Raw genomic sequence first — 20,657 nt, 5'->3', positions numbered from 1 at the left:
CTGCTGGCACTTGTTAGGTACGCATAAGGAAAAGATGACCAGTTATCAGTTTTGAATCACATTCTCAACCTCATGAGATCTCCCCTTTAGAACAAATGGATCGGATCCCAGAATTACCTTTGATAGGAGCTACCTGGCCTGAGAAGTTATTTCTGAAAGAAAAGGTGAAAAAATGATGTCTTTATTTTTCAAACTGGAAAATATTTTAAAAGGAAATATTTTTTTTAAAGGGTCAGAATCCTTCTTCCACTTTGTATGTTTCTCATCAATCGAAATTTTACGTGGTTAATTGACCCATATAAGGTTTCCAGAAGTTCAAACAATGGGAAAATTCAAAATATTTGTTTTGAATGACTTTGTTGAAAGAATGAAATGACTCTGGTGTTCAGTTACTCTGTAAATCAAGTGGTTTCCAATTTTTAGTCTTCAAACAATTTTTATTAGTATCTTATTGAATTATCAGCTGGTAGATAATTGAAAATACTATTTATAATCCATCATAATGAGTTTTGGGAGAGACAAGGAGACTACTCAGGTGTTCAAAGTGACATTTTTATTACAAAACCTTCCACTCTCATATACTTATTTATGTGAACACAACTCTTAGCACGTTCATCTATTGGACTGGCCAAAAGTTCTTTTGGGTTTTTCTAGAAGATGGTATGGAAAAACCTGAATGAACTTTTTGACCAACCCAATATATAAAAATAATTTTTAAGAGAAATAGAATTGATGTGGAATCTGGTTCCACTTTTTAATAAATAATATTTATCCTCAAGCGCACTAAATAATTTCTTTTCAAAGCATTTTGTTTAATAATTACTTTAAAATTTATAATATATTTATGTTATTTGATACTGAATCTTATAAAAATGTAATTAATTATAACTGAATCCAAAAGAAATATCTGTGTTGCCAGCAAAATCTTTACTCACAAAAATTTTAAATTTAAAAAATTAAAATTTAAAGTCTTTAAAGGATGAGCAATAGAAGGCTTTTCAGCATAAAAATCTTTTACATTAGGATGAAATTTTATAGGGAAAATCTAATGGAAATATGGAGATAGGCATTCAGAGAGAAAAAGGAATGATATAATATTTCTGTCTGTATTTTAAAAATAATTATTTCTGTCCAAAATGCAACACTTGGGGACTGAGCACTGGAAATGTAGCTAGTCGGAATTAAGATGTAATGAGAAGTGGAAAATCCACTTGCGATTTTTAGAAAATTTAGGAACATCTCATTAATATTTTGTGTTGGTTACAATTTGAAATGTAACATGTAAGGGCTTCCCTGGTGGCTCAGCTGGTAAAAAAATCCATCTGCAATGCAGGAGACCTGGGTTCAGTCCCTGGGTTGCGACGATCCCCTGGATACAGGAATGGCTACCCACTCCAGTATTCTAGCCTGGAGAATTCCATGGCTGTATAGTCCACTGGGTCGCGGAGAGTCAGACATGACTGAGAGATTTTCACTTTTATTTTCACATGTTGAAATAATAATTCTTAATGTAGTACAATAATTAAAATTAATTTCACCTATTTCTTTTAACCCTTTTAAATATGGCTACTGGAAGATTTTAAATTGCATATAGGTTCATATTATATTTCTAGAACCATCTTTCAGCCTGACCAACACTGATGACCTTGGGACTTAGAAATGAAAGTGTTAGTCACTCAATCGTGTCTGACTCTTTTTGACTCCATGGACTATACAGCCCACCAACCTCCTCTGTTCATGGAATTCTCCAGGCAAGAATATTGGAGTAGCCATTCCTTTCTCCAGGAGATCTTCCTGACCCAGGGATCCAACTTGGTCTCCTTCATTACTTAGATTCACATATAATGCATTCCTAAGAGTTGAGCTAAGGTCCATTGAACAGGTAATGGAATCATATTTGCATAGAATCACAATTGCAATGACATTTTCACTTAAATTTAAAAACTTAAAATTTTTAAGATCTATTATACACACACACTTGAGTGTGCACACATGATCACACACTTAACATCTGTTTACAAAAACAAATACCTAGAAAAAATCAAAGAGTAATATATCAGCTACCATACCTCTCTTTGTAAAGGTGATGGAAGATTCCGTGCTTTCAGTCCCTCCCAATTAAAACCATTTAACCACCTGAGAAATGAGAAAAGCACAGAGGAATATTACTGATCTGATACACTATTAGTATGTCATGTTACCTGTCAACCCATTCTGTTGCCTGCTTCCTGCCTGCAACGGTGTAGGTGCAAGTGATCAGACAGAAATACTCACTGTGCCCACACACACACACACACACACACACACACATACACACACGTGTGTATCTCACGTTAAATCCATGCCCACTACCTTCCAGGGAGGGGGCTTTAATGTCTCCAGCAGTCAGTCTAGATCTCCCTGTTTTTCCACTCATTGCCACACCCTCTTAGACTCATAATTCATTCTTTGTCCTCTCTCCTCAAACTTCCAGAACCTCCTCTCCATTCTCATTCCCAGATGATAGCCTGGCTTCCTATATCATGAAGAAAACTGGAGCAGAGAAGGGAACTCCTGTAATTTTTCACCAGCATCATGCTGCATGCAAGTTCAGGAGCTAAATCATGTCTGACTCTTTGCGACCCCAAGGACTGTAGCCTGCCAGGCTTCCTCTGTCCATGAGATGTTTCAGGCAAGAATACTGGAGTAGGTTGCCATTTCCTTCTCCAGTACCTGCCTATGTACCCACATCCGTATATTTCCCTTCTCTCCTGTGCCATGAATGCACTGCCTTTGCTTCCAGTTGAGGTCAGCTCCTCTATTGTGTACTTGATCCTGTAGACATTCTCTATTCAAACATGCTCCTTAAAATCTCACCTCTCCTGAATCTTCTCTACTGGTGCATTCGGATCAGTGTGGAAACAATGAAATTCTTGCAACTACAAAGCACTCTCCCTTCATCTGAACTTTTCCCCAACTCTCACTCAAGTTCTCTCTTCTCATTGGAAGAAAACTTGAAAGAGTAACCTAATCACTCTATCGATTGCAGACCAAAAAATTGCTGCCTGCTATTCTAGTAAACACTGAGTGTTGCCTGCACTGAAGCCATCAGCTGTTGTAGCCACCTGGCAAGGAATTTTGGGCGGAGAAAAACATAATACCGGCACTAGATAGTTAAGATATATACCTGAAGAATAATTTCAAGGCGTCCAGACTCTTGCATCTTCTCACATACAGAAAAGCAGCAAAATAATTGACTTGTGATGTATTTTATTTGTGATTAGCAGTAAATGTTTTTCCTCTCTTTTTTAAATTGAAGTATAGTTGCTGTATAGTATTATATGTTACAGATGTACAATATAGTGATTCACAAACTTTGAAAGGTTATACTCCATTTATAGTTATTACAAAATTGGCTATATTTTCCTGTGTTGTACAATATATCCTTGTAGCTTGTTCTTTACCAAATACCTAATAGTTTCTAGGTAAACTCTTACTCCTCTATCCCTATATTGCCCCACCCTGTTTCAGCAGTAATCTTCTGATGTCCTACTACATGCTTTTTTCTTAAGCAAAAACTCCTATATATCCCAGCTCCTCCCTTACCTCTCTGGAGTACTTTCTCAGAGATAGCTGAGAGGCTACCACCCAGGCTCTCGTCCTCAGTAAGGTCTTTGAATAAATCCTAACTTGCAACTTTTAGGTTGTGTGTTTTGCTTCAGTCGACACTACCCATTTTCTCCTGGGCACACTTCAGTCAGATTTCACCCTCTCCACTCCATGAAATTGCCTAGATTCTCAGTTTTAACCTCACTGCTAGCAGCATTTGCCACAGCTCATCACTCACACTTACCCATCACTCACAATTATGCAAACACTCCCTTTGCTTGGCTCCAGAGACATGCTCTTGTTCTGGCTTTCTTCCTACCTTCCTGAGCACTTTTTCTCATTTTCCATTGCTATTTCCATATGAAGTTGGTGTGCTCTGGAGCTCAGTCATTGGACCTGTTCATTTTTCAACTACCCTCACTTCGCAGGTAATCTCATTCAGTCTTGGGGCTTTAAATAGCATGTATAAACCGATTACTCTCAAATTTCTATTTCCATTCAAGATCTGCCCACCCCATTGCTTTATAGGCTGATTTCCATAACTGCCATTCACTATCACCCCAAAGAATGCCTAATGGGTATCTAGCAACAATCGGGTCCACATTGAAGCTCCAAATTTTCCTCAATAAATTTGTCTCAACTCTTCCAGTTGTTCAAACCAAAGACTTTGGAGTTATCTTTTGTTTCACATCCTGTCTCAGTTTATGAGCAAATTTAGTCAGCATTACCTTCAAAATAGATGGGTATTCAGAACTCTACAAATATTCAATACCTCCATTCTACCAGCATGCACCAAGCCATTAGCATTTCTTGGCTGTATTATTATAATAATCTCCTAACAGGTCCTCTGGGCTTCCCAGGTCACTCAGTGGTAAAAGAATCCCCCTGCCAATGCAGGAGACTCAAGAGATATGGATTTAATCCCTAGATGAGAAAGATCCCCTGGACTAGGAAATGGCAATCCCCTCCAGTATTCTTGCCTGGAGAATCCCACAGACAGAGGAGCGTGGAGGGCTACAGTCCATGGGATTACAAAGAGTCGGACAGAACTGAGCACACGCATGCATGCACACAGGTTCTTCTACTTTTGTCCATGGGAAACAACCCAGCCGCAAAGGCAATTATTGAAAATGTAAGTCAGGTCACATCACGCCTCTGTTCACAGCTGTCCAATGCTATCAATTTCACTCAGTGTAAAAGGCAGTCTTCACCATGTCTCTATTATAACCCATAGACTTACAAAATCATCCTTTCAACCACTACCCTTCCCCCACCTTACCACTGTTCTACTTATCTCTTTCTCTCTGTTTTGCTCCTTTGTCTCCTCAACATTCTTCCAACAAGCTAGGGATGCTCCCAATTCAAGGCCTTTGCAATGTAAGCCCCTGTAAGTGAATGAGTCTTTCCCCAGATTTCCACATGATTTGCTCCCACAACAGTATCAGATATTTCTGATACTGAAAGGTCATTTCTTAGAGAGGCCTTCTTTGGCCATCCAGTCTAACATGGCAAACCTTCCCCATTCCCCGCACCGTCCGCCCCCCACCCTACCCCGCCACATACATCCCATCCTGTCTCTATTTTCTCTCCTTAGTACTTAATGCTCTCAATATCTCTACTACACACTTTATGTAGTTACAATATCTTCTTTATTTTCTTTCTCCCCAACTAGAATGCAAGCTCTATGATGGCAGGGATGTAAGCTCGTTTCCAAAGAAGCATCACTAACACTTGGAACAGTGTGTGCTAAGTTGCTTCAGTTGTGTCTGACTTTTTTTGCGACCCTGTGGATGACAGCCTGCCTGGCTCCTCTGTCCATTCTCCAGGCAAGAAGACTGGAGTGGATTGCCATTTCCTTCTCCAGGGGATCTTTCCAACCAATGGATCAAACCTGCATCTCTTATGTCTCCTGCATTGGCAGGTGGGTTCTTTACCATAGGGCCACCTGGGAAGCCCACTTGGAACAAAACAGGGGCTCAAATAAATGTCTGTTGACTAACTTAATGAGTCTACAACAAGAGGACACGTTTACATAGGATCTCTAATTATCATGTCTTACAACATCACATTGCCATATTGTGATGCTCTTGATGAAATGTATCTAAAAAGCTCCAAGAGAAAAAGTACCTTACAATTATCTGTAATGGGATGAAGCTGAAGGCCAGATGAAGTTCTTTCATTTATTGCTTCCTGATTATTAATCTAAAAGGACTGATACGGTCTTTAGGATACATATCAAGCTTGGTGAGCTGGAGATTCAACACCAGAAATGAGGAGACCTTGCTTGGCTCAGACAGAAAAAATGTACTCTGTCTCTTAGAATCTTATGAAGCATATGGATTAATACTGTTCTATGCAATACTGATCTTTTCTGTTGGGACACTGAAGTCACTTTGGTCAGCCAAGAAAAATGTACACACTGCTATATACTTAGAGTAAAATGGATAACCAACAAGGACCTACTGTATAGCACGGGGAACTCTGCTCAATGTTATGTGGCAGCCTGGATGGGAGGGGGTTTGGGGGAGAATGGGCACATGGATATGTATGGCTGAGTTCCTTCCCTGTTCACTGAAACTATCACATCATTGTTGATCGGCTATACCCCCAATACAAAATAAAAACTTCAAAGAAAAACAAAAGAAAAAGCATCAGTCCAGGGCTAAAAAAAAAAAAAGTACAGAAAGTCAATTTGGTCCCAGGTACCAAAAACAACAAAGACCCTGCTTTTAAGATGTTTTTACTTTAGTAGGAGATGACAAGAAAACAAACAAGTAAGCAATACAAATACTTATGTTAGTTTCACATACTAATAAGTAATAGAGAATAAAGAGAAGACATAAGAGAATAAAATGGTAGAGGCTGACTGGCATGGGGATGGGTTGGGAGGTACTGCTTTTTAGCCAGAGTGATATCTGAAGAACTGATATCTGAATTAAAGCCATAATGAAGAGAATGGAGAAGCCATGGATAGATGTGTGTCAATGGCTTTCTAAATGGAAGAAAGTGAGGAAATGAGCAGAAGTATGGTGAATGGAGGGAAAACTAGAAAAACATATCATGTCTGAGAACCAGTCAGAGGCCAGATCCTGTAGAGTCTTGTGGAACATAGAAAGAATCAAGATTTTATGCTTCGGGGAAAACCACTAGAAAGTTAGAAGGAAGTGATGCAATCTAAGTATGTCAAGACAATTATGGCCGCTATGTGAAGACTATCCACAGTGGGGGTGCAATGGGAGGGTGGTGGGAGGTGTGAGAAGGCAGGCTGGGAGATTTTATGAGACCTTCACATTCCTCTGTCTGTCAACTGGACCTGCAGTTACATTTTTCTGCCTTTTTCAATCTCTTCCCACTCATGGAATTGGTTTGGGGTCACTGCTTGACTGGATCTCCCATCCTAAGTCTAAGCTTAGCAAGAGAAAAAGTACTAAAACTAGAGGGCAGGCTCTAGTACATTCCATTTCAGATGCCATGCCATTCTTCACCCAAAGTGCCATTTTTGTCTAAGCTGCCGAGTCTTTAAGCAAAGAGTGAGAGTCAGACCACCTTGCTAGCTGTATGACTTCCCTTGTCCTTGCTGCAAAACCGCAGAAGTCTTCTGCTTGATCCACCCATCAGATTCTTTGGACAGACTGAGGCTCCATTTTTAGGGATTTCTGGGCACACAGTTCGGTGGATTCTTTTCTTTTACCACCAAAGTCTGCCACAATTCCTTTTCACATATTTTACAATGCTCTCTACCCAGAAGCTACCCCATAAATATTAATAAAAATCATTACTGTTACTCCACTGAATCAAAGAGCCTATGCATTTCTTGTTGAGTACTTGTTACAATTTGACTTATGGCAATATTTACTTAACATGAGTGGTTATTCACTTAACACTTGGCCTTTTTGACACTAACCACATTTTAAGTAATCCAAGTGCCAGCATGCACTCGTGTGTGAAAAATATTCACTAAAGAAATATTAGCAGCAACTGCACATAAATTGCTTCTTCATTTTTAGAAGAGTTGTAGCTATTCTTGAGAGTAAAATTCTAGAGACTCCAAATATTAAAGGTAATATTATGAGACTGGAAACAAATTACTCCTGGAACTAGCAGGAAAGATTTAATTGTACCCTACAAATATATTATTCCTCTTTTCAGACAGCCATGACTGGTACCTAGTTAATAAGTTAACTCACAAACAGGAGAAAGAGGAACTCTATTTTTAGGAAAGATGATTTAATACAGACTGGACAAACATTTGACAATAGAGCATGTTTAACTGTCTTGTTTTTAAATACAAAATTGAAGTAAATGGCTTTCTAAGGGAAAAAAAAAGGTTTTACTTTAGAGAGGAGTTGGAAAATCTGATAGCAAATTTTAGAAAAAAAAATTTTTTTGTTATATTTATTTATTTAGGCAGCGATGTATGGCATGTGGGGATCTTAGTTACCTGACCAGGGATTGAACCTGTTCTCCCTGCATTGGAAGTATGGGGTCTTAACCACTGGACCTTCAGGGAAGCCCAGAAAGAATGTTTTCTCAAAAAAAAAAAAAAAAAAAAAAGGAGGAGCCAAGATGGCGGAGGAGTAGGACGGGGAGACCACTTTCTCTCCTACAAATTCATCAAAAGAATAACTGAACGCAGAGCAAACTTCGCAAAACAACTTCTGATCGCTAGCTGAGATCATCAGGCGCCCAAAAAAGCAGCCCATTGTCTTCTAAAGGAGGTAGGACAAAATATAAAAGATAAAAAGTGAGACAAAAGAGCTAAGGACGGAGATCCGTCCCGGGAAGGGAGTCTTAGGCGGCACTGCTTGGGGTAGGGTCCGGGCCTGAGTGCCCTGAGGACAATCGGAGGAAGCTTCTGTGAGTTGCCAACTTGAACTGTGGGAGACCAAAAGAGAGAGAGAAAATTAACCGGCCCGAACACACTGCCGGCCGTTCGCAGAACAAAGAGACCGAGAAAGTCCAGAGAAGAGCTCGCAGGCTGCGGACCGGCCCAGCCCCGCCGGAGGCAGGAGGCAGGGGGGAGGGGAAGGTCGCGGCGAGACACAGGGCGCAGGCACCCGACCGGCGCGGGCGGGGACTGGGGCTGGGGACGCGCAGGGCAGAAGGCGCACACACCCGACTGGCGCCAGCGGAAACTGAGACTGGGTCCGCGGAAGGGAGGGGGCGCGCCACACCTGGGGAGAGTGCGCCCACCAAGCCCCTGGCTGCCTGGACCGCTCTGACGGGGAAGGCACAGAGAGCAGGCGCAGCTTTTCGTTCCGCGCTTTTGTGGAACACCCGAGGGCTGGAACCTCGCGCAGCGCGGGGCGCGCTCCATATAGAACAGCCGGGAGCCTGAGCAGCGCATACGGAGAAAGCAGCGCCAGCCCCTCCCGGCAGCGTCAGCCCCTCCCGGCAGCGTCGGCCCCTCCCCGCGGCGCCGGCCCCTCCCCGCGGCGCCAGCCCCTCCCGGCAGCGCAAGCCCCTCCCCGCAGAGCGACGGAACTAGCTACCTGAATAAGAGTCCACCTCCGCCCGCCTGTGTCAGGGCGGAAATGAGGCTCTGAAGAGACCGGCAAACAGAAGCCAAATAAACAAAGGGAACCGCTTCAGAAGGGACTGGTGCAACAGATTAAAATCCCTCTAGAAAACACCGACTACACTGGAAGGGGCCTGTAGATATCGAGAAGCGTAAGCTGGAACAAGGAGCTATCTGAAACTGAGCTGAACCTACACTGACTGCAACAGCTCCAGAGAAACTCCTAGATATAATTTTACTTTTTTCTTTTTTTTTTTTTCTCTTTTTATTTTTGCTTTTTTATTTTTTCTCTTTTATTTTCCTTTAAAATCCCCTATTACTCCCCCATTACTCCTTAACTTTCATTTCCATAGATTTTTACGATTTTTTTAATTAGGGGAAAAAAAATTTTTTTTTTCTTTCCTTTTTTTTTTCTTTCTTTTTTCTTTCCTTTTTCTCTTCTATTTTCTATTTTTCTTTTTCTCTTATTTCTTTTAAAGTCCTCTAGTACTCCTCTACTGCTCCTTAATTTTCATTTTCAATACACTATAACCTTACAAAAAAAAAAAGAAGAGAAGCCCTATTTTTAAACTGAAGATTATTCTCTCCCAATCTTGACTCTCTGTTTTCTACCTCAGAACACCTCTATTTCCTCCTTTCCCCTTCTCTTCCCAATCCAATTCTGTGAATCTTTGTAGGTGACTGGGCTACGGAGAACCCTCTGGGAACAGACAGCTGCGTAGATCTGTCTCTCTCCTCTTGAGTCCCCCTTTTTCTCCTCCTGCTCATCTCTATCTCCCTCCTCCCTCTCCTCTTCTTCATGTAACTCTGTGAACCTCTCTGGGTGTCCCTAACGGGGGAGAATCTTTTAGCCATTAACCTAGAAGTTTTCTTATCACGGCTGTATAGTTAGAGAAGTCCTGAGACTACAGGAAGAATAAAACTGAAATCCAGAGGCAGGAGACTTAAGCCCAAAACCTGAGAACACCAGAAAACTCCTGACTACATGGAACTTTAAGTAATAAGTGACTGTCCAAAAGCCTTCATACCTACACTGAAACCAACCACCACCCAAGAGCCAATGTTTCAGAGCAAGACATACCACGCAAATTCTCCAGCAACGCAGGAACATAGCCCTGAACATCAACATACAGGCTGCCCAAGGTCACACCTAACACATAGACCCATCTCAAAACTCATTACTGGGCACTCCATTGCTCTCCAAAGAGAAGAAATCAAGTTCCACGCACCAGAACACTGACGCAAGCTTCCCTAGCCAGGAAACCTTGACAAGCCAATCGTCTAACCCCACCCACTGGGTTAATCCTCCACAATAAAAAGGAACCACAGACCTCCAGAATACAGAAAGCCCACTCCAGATACAGCAATCTAAACAAGATGAAAAGGCAAAGAAATACCCAACAGATAAAGGAACATGAAAAATGCCCACCAAGTCAAACAAAAGAGGAGATAGGGAATCTACCTGAAAAAGAATTTAGAATAATGATAATAAAAATGATCCAAAATCTTGAAAACAAAATGGAGTTACAGATAAATAGCCTGAAAACAAAGATTTAAAAGATTCAAGAAATGTTTAATAAAGACCTAGAAGAAATAAAAAAGAGTCAATTAAAAATGAATAATGCAATGAATGAGATCAAAAACACTTTGGAGGGAACCAAGAGTAGAATAACAGAGGCAGAAGATAGGATAAGTGAGGTAGAAGATAAAATGGTGGAAATACATGAAGCAGAGAGGAAAAAAGAAAAAAGGATCAAAAGAAATGAGGACAACCTCAGGGACCTCTGGGACACTGTGAAACGCCCCAACATTCGAATCATAGGAGTTCCAGAAGAAGAAGACAAAAAGAAAGGCCATGAAAAATACTCGAGGAGATAATAGCTGAAAACTTCCCTAAAATGGGGAAGGAAATAGCCACCCAAGTCCAAGAAACCCAGAGAGTCCCAAACAGGATAAACCCAAGGCGAAACACCCCAAGACACATATTAATCAAATTAACAAAGATCAAACACAAAGAACAAATATTAAAAGCAGCAAGGGAAAAACAACAAATAACACACAAACGGATTCCCATAAGGATAACAGCTGATCTATCAATAGAAACCCTCCAGGCCAGAAGGGAAGGGCAGGACGTACTGAAACTAATGAAAGAGAATAACCTACAACGTAGATTACTGTATCCAGCAAGGATCTCATTCAGATATGAAGGAGAATTCAAAAGCTTTACAGATAAGCAAAAGCTGAGAGAATTCAGCACCACCAAACCAGCTCTTCAACAAATGCTAAAGGATCTTCTCTAGACAGGAAATGCAGAAAGGTTGTATAAACGTGAACCCAAAACAACAAAGTAAATGGCAACAGGACCACACCTATCAATAATTACCCTAAATGTAAATGGGTTGAATGCCCCAACCAAAAGACAAAGATTGGCTGAATGGATACAAAAACAAGACCCCTATATATGCTGTCTACAAGAGACCCACCTCAAAGCAAAAGACACATACAGACTAAAAGTGAAGGGCTGGAAAAAAGTATTTCATGCAAACGGAGACCAAAAGAAAGCAGGAGTCGCAATACTCATATCAGATAAAATAGACTTTCAAATAAAGGATGTGAAAAGAGACAAAGAAGGACACTACATAATGATCAAAGGATCAATCGAAGAAGAAGATATAATAATTATAAATATATATGCACCCAACATAGGAGCACCGCAATATGTACGGCAAACACTAACGAGTATGAAAGAGGAAATTAATAGTAACACAATAATAGTGGGAGACTTTAATACCCCACTCACAACTATGGATAGATCAACTAAACAGAAAATTAACAAGGAAACACAAACCTTAAATGACACAATGGACCAGCTAGACCTAATTGATATCTATAGGACATTTCACCCCAAAACAATCAACTTCACCTTTTTCTCAAGTGCACACGGAACCTTCTCCAGAATAGATCACATCCTGGGCCATAAATCTGGTCTTGGGAAATTCAAAAAAATTGAAATCATTCCAGTCATCTTTTCTGACCACAGTGCAGTAAGATTAGATCTCAATTACAGGGAAAAAATTGCTAAAAATTCAAACATATGGAGGCTAAATAACACGCTTCTGAATAACCAACAAATCATAGAAGAAATCAAAAAAGAAATCGAAATATGTATAGAAATGAATGAAAATGAAAACACAACAACCCAAAACCTATGGGACACTGTAAAAGCAGTGCTAAGGGGAAGGTTCATAGCATTACAGGCTTACATCAAGAAACAAGAAAAAAGCCAAATAAATAACCTAACTCTACACCTAAAGCAATTAGAGAAGGAAGAAATGAAGAACCCCAGGGTTAGCAGAAGGAAAGAAATCTTAAAAATCAGGGCAGAAATAAACGCAAAAGAAACTAAAGAGACCATAGCAAAAATCAACAAAGCTAAAAGCTGGTTTTTTGAAAAAATAAACAAAATTGACAAACCATTAGCAAGACTCATTAAGAAACAGAGAGAAGAACCAAATTAACAAAATTAGAAATGAAAATGGAGAGATCACAACAGACAACACTGAAATACAAAGGATCATAAGAGACTACTACCAGCAGCTCTATGCCAATAAAATGGACAACTTGGATGAAATGGACAAATTCTTAGAAAAGTATAACTTTCCAAAACTGAACCAGGAAGAAATAGAAGATCTTAACAGACCCATCACAGGCAAGGAAATCGAAACTGTAATCAAGAATCTTCCAGCAAACAAAAGCCCAGGACCAGATGGCTTCACAGCTGAATTCTACCAAAAATTTAGAGAAGAGCTAACACCTATCTTACTCAAACTCTTCCAGAAAATTGCAGATGAAGGTAAGCTTCCAAACTCATTCTATGAGGCCACCATCACCCTAATTCCAAAACCAGACAAAGATGCCACAAAAAAAGAGAACTACAGGCCAATATCACTGATGAACATAGATGCAAAAATCCTTAACAAAATTCTAGCAAACAGAATCCAACAACATATTAAAAAAATCATACACCATGACCAAGTGGGCTTTATCCCAGGAATGCAAGGATTCTTTAATATCCGCAAGTCAAACAATGTAATACACCACATTAACAAATTGAAAGATAAAAACCATATGATTATCTCAATAGATGCAGAGAAAGCCTTTGACAAAATTCAACACTCATTTATGATTAAAACTCTCCAAAAAGCAGGAATAGAAGGAACATACCTCAACATAATAAAAGCTATATATGACAAACCCACAGCAAGCATCACCCTCAATGGTGAAAAATTGAAAGCATTTCCCCTGAAATCAGGAACAAGACAAGGGTGCCCACCCTCACCACTACTATTCAACATAGTGTTGGAAGTTTTGGCCACAGCAATCAGAGCAGAAAAAGAAGTAAAAGGAATCCAGATAGGAAAAGAAGAAGTGAAACTCTCACTGTTTGCAGATGACATGATCCTCTACATAGAAAACCCTAAAGACTCTACCAGAAAATTACTAGAGCTAATCAATGAATATAGTAAAGTTGCAGGATATAAAATTAACACACAGAAATCCCTTGCATTCCTATATACTAACAATGAAAAAACAGAAAGAGAAATTAAGGAAACAATACCATTCACCATTGCAACAAAAAGAATAAAATACTTAGAAGTGTATCTACCTAAAGAAACGAAAGACCTATACATAGAAAACTATAAAACACTGATGAAAGAAATCAAAGAGGAAACAAACAGATGGAGAAACATACTGTGTTCATGGATTGGAAGAATCAATATTGTCAAAATGGCTATTCTACCCAAAGCAGTCTATAGATTCAATGCAATCCCTATCAAGCTACCAACGGTATTTTTCACAGAACTAGACCAAAGAATTTCACAATTTGTATGGAAATACAAAAAACCTCGAATAGCCAAGGTAATCTTGAGAAAGAAGAATGGAACTGGAGGAATCAACCTGCCTGACTTCAGACTCTACTACAAAGCCACAGTCATCAAGACAGTATGGTACTGGCACAAAGACAGAAATATAGATCAATGGAACAGAATAGAAAGCCCAGAGATAAATCCACGAACCTATGGACGCCTTATCTTTGACAAAGGAGGCAAGGATATACAATGGAAAAAAGACAACCTCTTTAACAAGTGGTGCTGGGAAAACTGGTCAACCACTTGTAAAAGAATGAAACTAGAACACTTTCTAACACCATACACAAAAATAAACTCAAAATGGATTAAAGATCTAAATGTAAGACCAGAAACTATAAAACTCCTAGAGGAGAACATAGGCAAAACACTCTCCGACATAAATCACAGCAAGATCCTCTATGACCCACCTCCCAGAATATTGGAAATAAAAGCAAAACTAAACAAATGGGATCTAATGAAACTTAAAAGCTTTTGCACTACAAAGGAAACTATAAATAAGGTGAAAAGACAGCCCTCAGATTGGGAGAAAATAATAGCAAATGAAGAAACAGACAAAGGATTAATCTCAAAAATATACAAGCAACTCCTGCAGCTCAATTCCAGAAAAATCAATGACCCAATCAAAAAATGGGCCAAAGAACTAAACAGACATTTCTCCAAAGAAGACATACAGATGGCTAACAAACACATGAAAAGATGCTCAACATCACTCATTATTAGAGAAATGCAAATCAAAACCACAATGAGGTACCATTACACGCCAGTCAGGATGGCTGCTATCCAAAAGTCTACAAGCAATAAATGCTGGAGAGGGTGTGGAGAAAAGGGAACCCTCTTACACTGTTGGTGGGAATGCAAACTAGTACAGCCGCTATGGAAAACAGTGTGGAGATTTCTTAAAAAACTGGAAATAGAACTGCCATATGACCCAGCAATCCCACTTCTGGGCATACACACTGAGGAAACCAGATCTGAAAGAGACACGTGCAGCCCAATGTTCATCGCAGCACTGTTTATAATAGCCAGGACATGGAAGCAACCTAGATGCCCATCAGCAGATGAATGGATAAGGAAGCTGTGGTACATATACACCATGGAATATTACTCAGCCATTAAAAAGAATTCATTTGAACCAGTCCTAATGAGATGGATGAAGCTGGAGCCCCTTATACAGAGTGAAGTAAGCCAGAAAGATAAAGAATATTACAGCATACTAACACATATATATGGAATTTAGAAAGGTGATAACGATAACCCTATATGAAAAACAGAAAAAGAGACACAGAAATACAGAACAGACTTTTGAACTCTGTGGGAGAATGTGAGGGTGGGATATTTCAAAAGAACAGCATGTATACTATCTATGGTGAAACAGATCACCAGCCCAGGTGGGATGCATGAGACAAGTGCTCGGGCCTAGTGCACTGGAAAGACCCAGAGGAATTGGGTGGAGAGGGAGGTGGGAGCGGGGATCGGGATGGGGAATACGTGTAAATCCATGGCTGATTCATATCAGTGTATGAAAAAACCCACTGAAATGTTGTGAAGTAATTAGCCTCCAACTAATAAAATAAAAAAATTAAAAAAAAATCCAAGAATATCCTGGGTAGAGAAGCTATATATGCCTTGGAGACTTATAGAAGGTTCTAGAACACTCCTATTTGAAAGCAGAGAGAGATCTATTTTTCAGCCCCCCATGCCCCAGCTTTGTATCTTAAGACGCACTATGAAAATAAGATGAAATAACGGTTTTACGCTCCCTGGGCTCAGCAGAAGGCACTGTGTAAATTTGGTACATCTTGTTAGTGAACTCTGCCCTACACATGGATGCTTCAGCTACTTGGCAAAGAACACCCTGTCTGTTAAAAAGCATGGGCAAATTAATTCCTATGGGGAAGGAAATTCAAAATTCTTCATTACCACACTAAAGTGAGAAAATCCTTTAGCATCAATTTGCATGTGCATAAAATTCCAATTTGACAGTTACATTTAAATGAGCCTCAGGTAAATAAGAAGCAAGAGACAAAACTGGAACCTGTTAACAATTATATCACTTCTATTTTCCAACTACCTCAGAGCAACCATGAAGACGCTTCTTTAATGAGACAAAAGAGGACAATACATTGGAAGAGGAACTTTAATTGACGGGACTTTTGTTTGTTCAATAAGAATGGTATATTTATGTGTCTTTTATCATGAGAGAAGAAACTGTGATAACAGCATGTAGGAAGAGAGATAAATTGGAATCTAAGATAAATAATAAACTTTACACTGAAGACAATCCAAAGGCTCTAAGAATAAAGAACAGCAAAATACTCTAAGCATTTTGATGTCTCGGAAATCCACAGATGCGTCTGGCTGTCTCCATGTCTTCCCTGCTCCCCACCCCCTTCCTGATATATCCTGACTCCTTACGGAAGAGCCCAATATGAATTTACAATGTTGAATACATGGCTTTGTTTCAAGAAAGCTCATGAATAGATAGAGCAGGGTTGGCAGCCCAGGGATTTTTTTTTTTTTTTTTTTTTGAGCCGCACCACTACTGTTCAGAAAAATGGACAGTGTTTCTATTCAGCAGTATCTCTCCCTTTATTTTCACCCTGTGGTGATTTGCCTCTAATTCTTCAGTAAAAACACCTGGAGAGAAATAAAATATTGAGAGGTTTTTCCTCTCTGAAAGTGAACAGAGCAGTGTATTCAAAGATTTTCAAAAATGAAATTCTCAAATTTATTTTTTTTGTACTATCAAGAGGTGATAGTCTCTATTTGTAAATCAAGCATGAAAGCAAACATCTTGAGGATGGCAGGATTTAGCCAGGCATAGATTAAAAACAAACAACTCCAAGGCTTGAACTTCCACATATGCAAACAAATCAGAGATTTTATGTTATGGAGGTTATTGATGGTTTTAAAGGCCAGTTTTAGAAATTCACAGACCTGAAAAGGTGCATATTAGATTACTACATAAGGATAAAACATGGTTTGAAGTTTTGTGGAAATCAATGTACCTTACCCAAAAAAGTAAAGTACAATATAAGACTTTAAAATGTGGAGAGCTAGTCAAAGGAAAATTATGTTTAAAATTAACATATAATATCAATTAAACTGAACTAGAAAGCTATTTAATAGTTGGTTTAGTTGACCCATTCTCTTGAATATGGATAGCAATGATAATATCCTACTTTAATAGCAAATCAAATGCCAAAATTAGAACTTAATTCCTTTACAAAATCCAAGATAATATTAGAAAATAATAAAGATAGCAGCAGATACAAAGTTAAGTTGCTATAACCTGAATATGTAATTTTGTGATTTGTAACTTCATTCATACTTGATAGGAATTTCCAGCACTGGAGAAATCACACTGAGATTGATCATTGTAACTGCAGCAGCTAGTAGAGCACAGAGGAGAAATAAAGCACCAAAAAGGGTAACCTGAGTGTCTGGGGAGGGCTCTTTGCGGCATACCGAGAAAAGCTTCAAGATGACCATATTTTTTAAAAAATTTCTATATTTTCTGGGCAGAGAAATATGTACCTGTGTTTCTTAATGTCATTGATTCCATTCTTCAGATTTCCCAGTCTTTCTGTTGGATTTTGCCTGCAATAAAAATTTCAAGTCAGCTTATAATAATTATGCTTGAGTGAATTTTACACTAAAATTTAACGCTTTTTCTTCATCCATTCATTCATTTTGTCAGTAATATGCATAAACCAGGCACACATTTGTGTATAGGGAGATGGAAAACATATGCCCTCTCTGGGGGAGCCATAGTCCAATTACAGTCAGAAATATGAATATATGTATCTATATATCCTAGTATATAGCTATAGGCTATATATGAGCTTCCTTTGTGGCTCAGCTGGTAAAGAATCTGCCTGCAAGGCAGGAGATCTGGGTTCAATCCCTGAGTTGGAAAGATCCCCTGGAGAAGGGAAAGGCTACCCACTCCAGTATTCTGGCCTAGAGAATTCCATGGACTGTATAGTCCATGGGGTTGCAAAGAGTCAGACATGACTGAGCGACTTTCACTTTCACTATATAGCTATAGATACTTAGATATAGATATTGATATATAGGTAGGTATATATCCCAGTGCTTTAAATGAGCTATGAATAAATGCTTAGAACAGGAGGATGCTATTATATCTTACCAATTTTGCTAAGAAGACCAAGGAAAGCTTTAGAGAATCATTTATAATGGAGTTAAAATTTTACAAACATGAAGAAATTTCTGTGGGCAACCAGCAGCAAGGTTTCATGTCCTAAATTTACTAAATTTTAATGCACTTTTGAAAGTTCGTATGTACAAAAAATGTTCAAAATGTTTTAAAAAAAAGCAACAAAATTAAGTTTAAACAAAATTCTAGAAGTCTTCCATTCTCCAACAAATTACTTTTAATGTTAAATAGGGACCTGCAGTAATTTGCAATAAGGTCAGAGGAGTATTTTTTCAAAAAAAATACTGAAGGCTGAAAGAGGGCATACAGCAACACTTTATCCTCACCACTGATTTTCTCTCAAAATACGGAGGCTATAAATTACTCCTTCATTACAATAAGTTTTGTGGTTTTGTTTTTCTCTACAGCAGACAAAGATGATTCTCAAAGATAACCTGAACAATCTGGATAACTTTTAAACTATAAGAAGGTACTGTGGTTCTATCATATGAAGGGAATTCAAACTCCTAGTACAGACCATAAAATAGAAAATATGTAGGTACACATGCTAAGTCACTTCAGTCATATCTGACTCTTTGCAATACTATGGACGGCCAGGTTCCTTTGTCCATGGGATTCTCCAGGAATACTGGAGTGGGTTGCCATGCGCTCCTCCAGGGGATCTTCCCAACCCAGGGGTCAAACCCGTATCTCTTATGTCTCCTGCATTGGCAGGCGGATTCTTTACCACTATCCACCTGGGAAGCCCAAAGTAGAAATTATTTTCTTTAAATATAATCTAGCTACATAGAAAAGTACTATAAGTAAATACATATCTAACTTTAAAATGGCAGCAGAAATAAGAAGCCTTCACACTTTCCCTAAGAACAAAGGATTTTTAATAGTCATTCTCACCTGCAAAGCCTTCGAATCAGATCCTCAGGTCGTCTTGTTATCTTTCTGGGAAAATCCATTTTTTCAATGCCTTTGAGAATCAGATTGTAGGTCATCATTTGGTCAATCCCAGAAAAAGGGGGGCTAGAGAAAAGCCAAAATAGGACATTAGGACCCACATCTGAGACACATTTAGAACTAATATTCCACCCTCCCTCTTTTCCTCCTTCCATCTCTCTCATAGGTTGTTTTATAGCAAATCTGCACATAAGCTAGAAAATAATCTCATTACTTGAATACCACCTAAAATACACACATAGACATAGAGGTAATCTATCGAGTGGTGATAATCACCAAAAAGAAAAATAAAGGGGAGGACAGAGAGTGAGAGAGAGGTGTGATGTTTTTAGACACAATGGATAGGAAAAAGCCTTCCCTGGTTGTTCAGTGGTTAAGAACCCATCTGCCAAGGCAGAAGACATGGATTTAATCCCTGGGTCGGGAAGATCCTCTGGAGAAGAAAATGGCAACCCACTAAGCCTGTCTCATATGCTGACAATTGAGCAGAGATGAGAATGAGTCACACTGTTCTCTTGTAGACAAAGAATTCCAAGACAGCAAGGAGTCAGGAGTGGACACAGGTTATTCTTGAAACAGGGAGGGCAGTGTTGCTGGTGGAGTCAGTAAGCAGGACAGGAGGATAAGAGATGAGGGTCACATGACTGTATAGACCTAGTGGGCTATGGGAAGGACCTGGGAATATGTTCTAATTTACAAAACCCAAAGTTAAGGTTTTAAAAATGTGTTGATGGACTTCCCTAGTGGTCCAGTGGTTAAGAAGATTCCATGCTTCCACTGGAGGGGTCGTGGAGTCAATTGCTGATCAGGAAACTAAGATCGCACATGCCAGGTGGTATGACCAAAAGGTAGGAAAAAAACAAAAAACAAAACAAAAATAATGTTTTGAAAATAAACTGTGATGATTCTAGTGGTGGGGGAAGGCAGGGCTGGTAGCTCAGACTAGAACAGTAGCAGTGAAGGTGGAGATGTGATTGGATTCCAGATTATTTAGAAGGCGAGGTCAACAGGATTTGCTAATGGGGTGAATGTGGTATGCAGGAGAAAGCAAGGATTCAAGAATGATGCTAAAGTGCTTTGAGGGTTTCCCTGGTAACTCAGCTGGTAAAGAATCCACCTGCAATGCAGGAGAGACTGGTTCGATTCCTGGGTCAGGAAGACCCTCTAGAGAAGGGATAGGCTACCCATTCCAATATTCTTGGGCTTCCCTGGTGGCTCAGACTGTAAAGAATCCACCTGCAATGCAGGAGACCTGGATTCAACCCATGGGTTAGGAAGATCCCTTGGAGAAGGGCATGGCAACCCACTCCAGTATTCTGGCCTGGAGAATCCCTATTGACAAAGGAGCCTGGTGGGCTACAGTCCATGGGGTCGTAAAGAGTCGGACACAACTGAGTGACTGAGCGACTAAGCACAAAGCGTTTTGATCTATGGAACTGAGCTATTTTTACTAAGACTGGAGTGGGCTGGGAGTACAGGATGCAGAGCA

General features: G+C 39.5%; 1 protein-coding gene across 6 annotated transcripts in view; it reads right to left on the bottom strand.

Moving 5' to 3' along the window:
- PRKG2 (protein kinase cGMP-dependent 2) overlaps window positions 1-20,657 on the bottom strand; it is a 120,147-nt gene that overhangs the window by 3,068 nt on the left and 96,422 nt on the right. For 5 of the 6 annotated variants that reach the window (XM_061145713.1, XM_061145712.1, XM_061145715.1 and 2 more), the window contains 3 exons: window positions 19,112-19,234; window positions 17,575-17,637; window positions 2,070-2,136 (listed from right to left, as the gene is read on the bottom strand). In XM_061145713.1, the coding sequence (XP_061001696.1) occupies window positions 2,070-2,136; window positions 17,575-17,637; window positions 19,112-19,234 (253 nt within the window). Of the gene's footprint in view, window positions 1-117; window positions 153-2,069; window positions 2,137-17,574; window positions 17,638-19,111; window positions 19,235-20,657 lie in introns of all 6 variants that reach the window. The other variant, XM_061145714.1, reaches the window with a different exon arrangement.

This window comes from Dama dama, chromosome 6, assembly GCF_033118175.1.
Source record: "Dama dama isolate Ldn47 chromosome 6, ASM3311817v1, whole genome shotgun sequence".
Lineage (NCBI taxonomy): Eukaryota > Metazoa > Chordata > Mammalia > Artiodactyla > Cervidae > Dama > Dama dama.
Note: the sequence above shows the minus strand (reverse complement) of the source record. Positions and strands in the feature narration are given on the sequence as shown.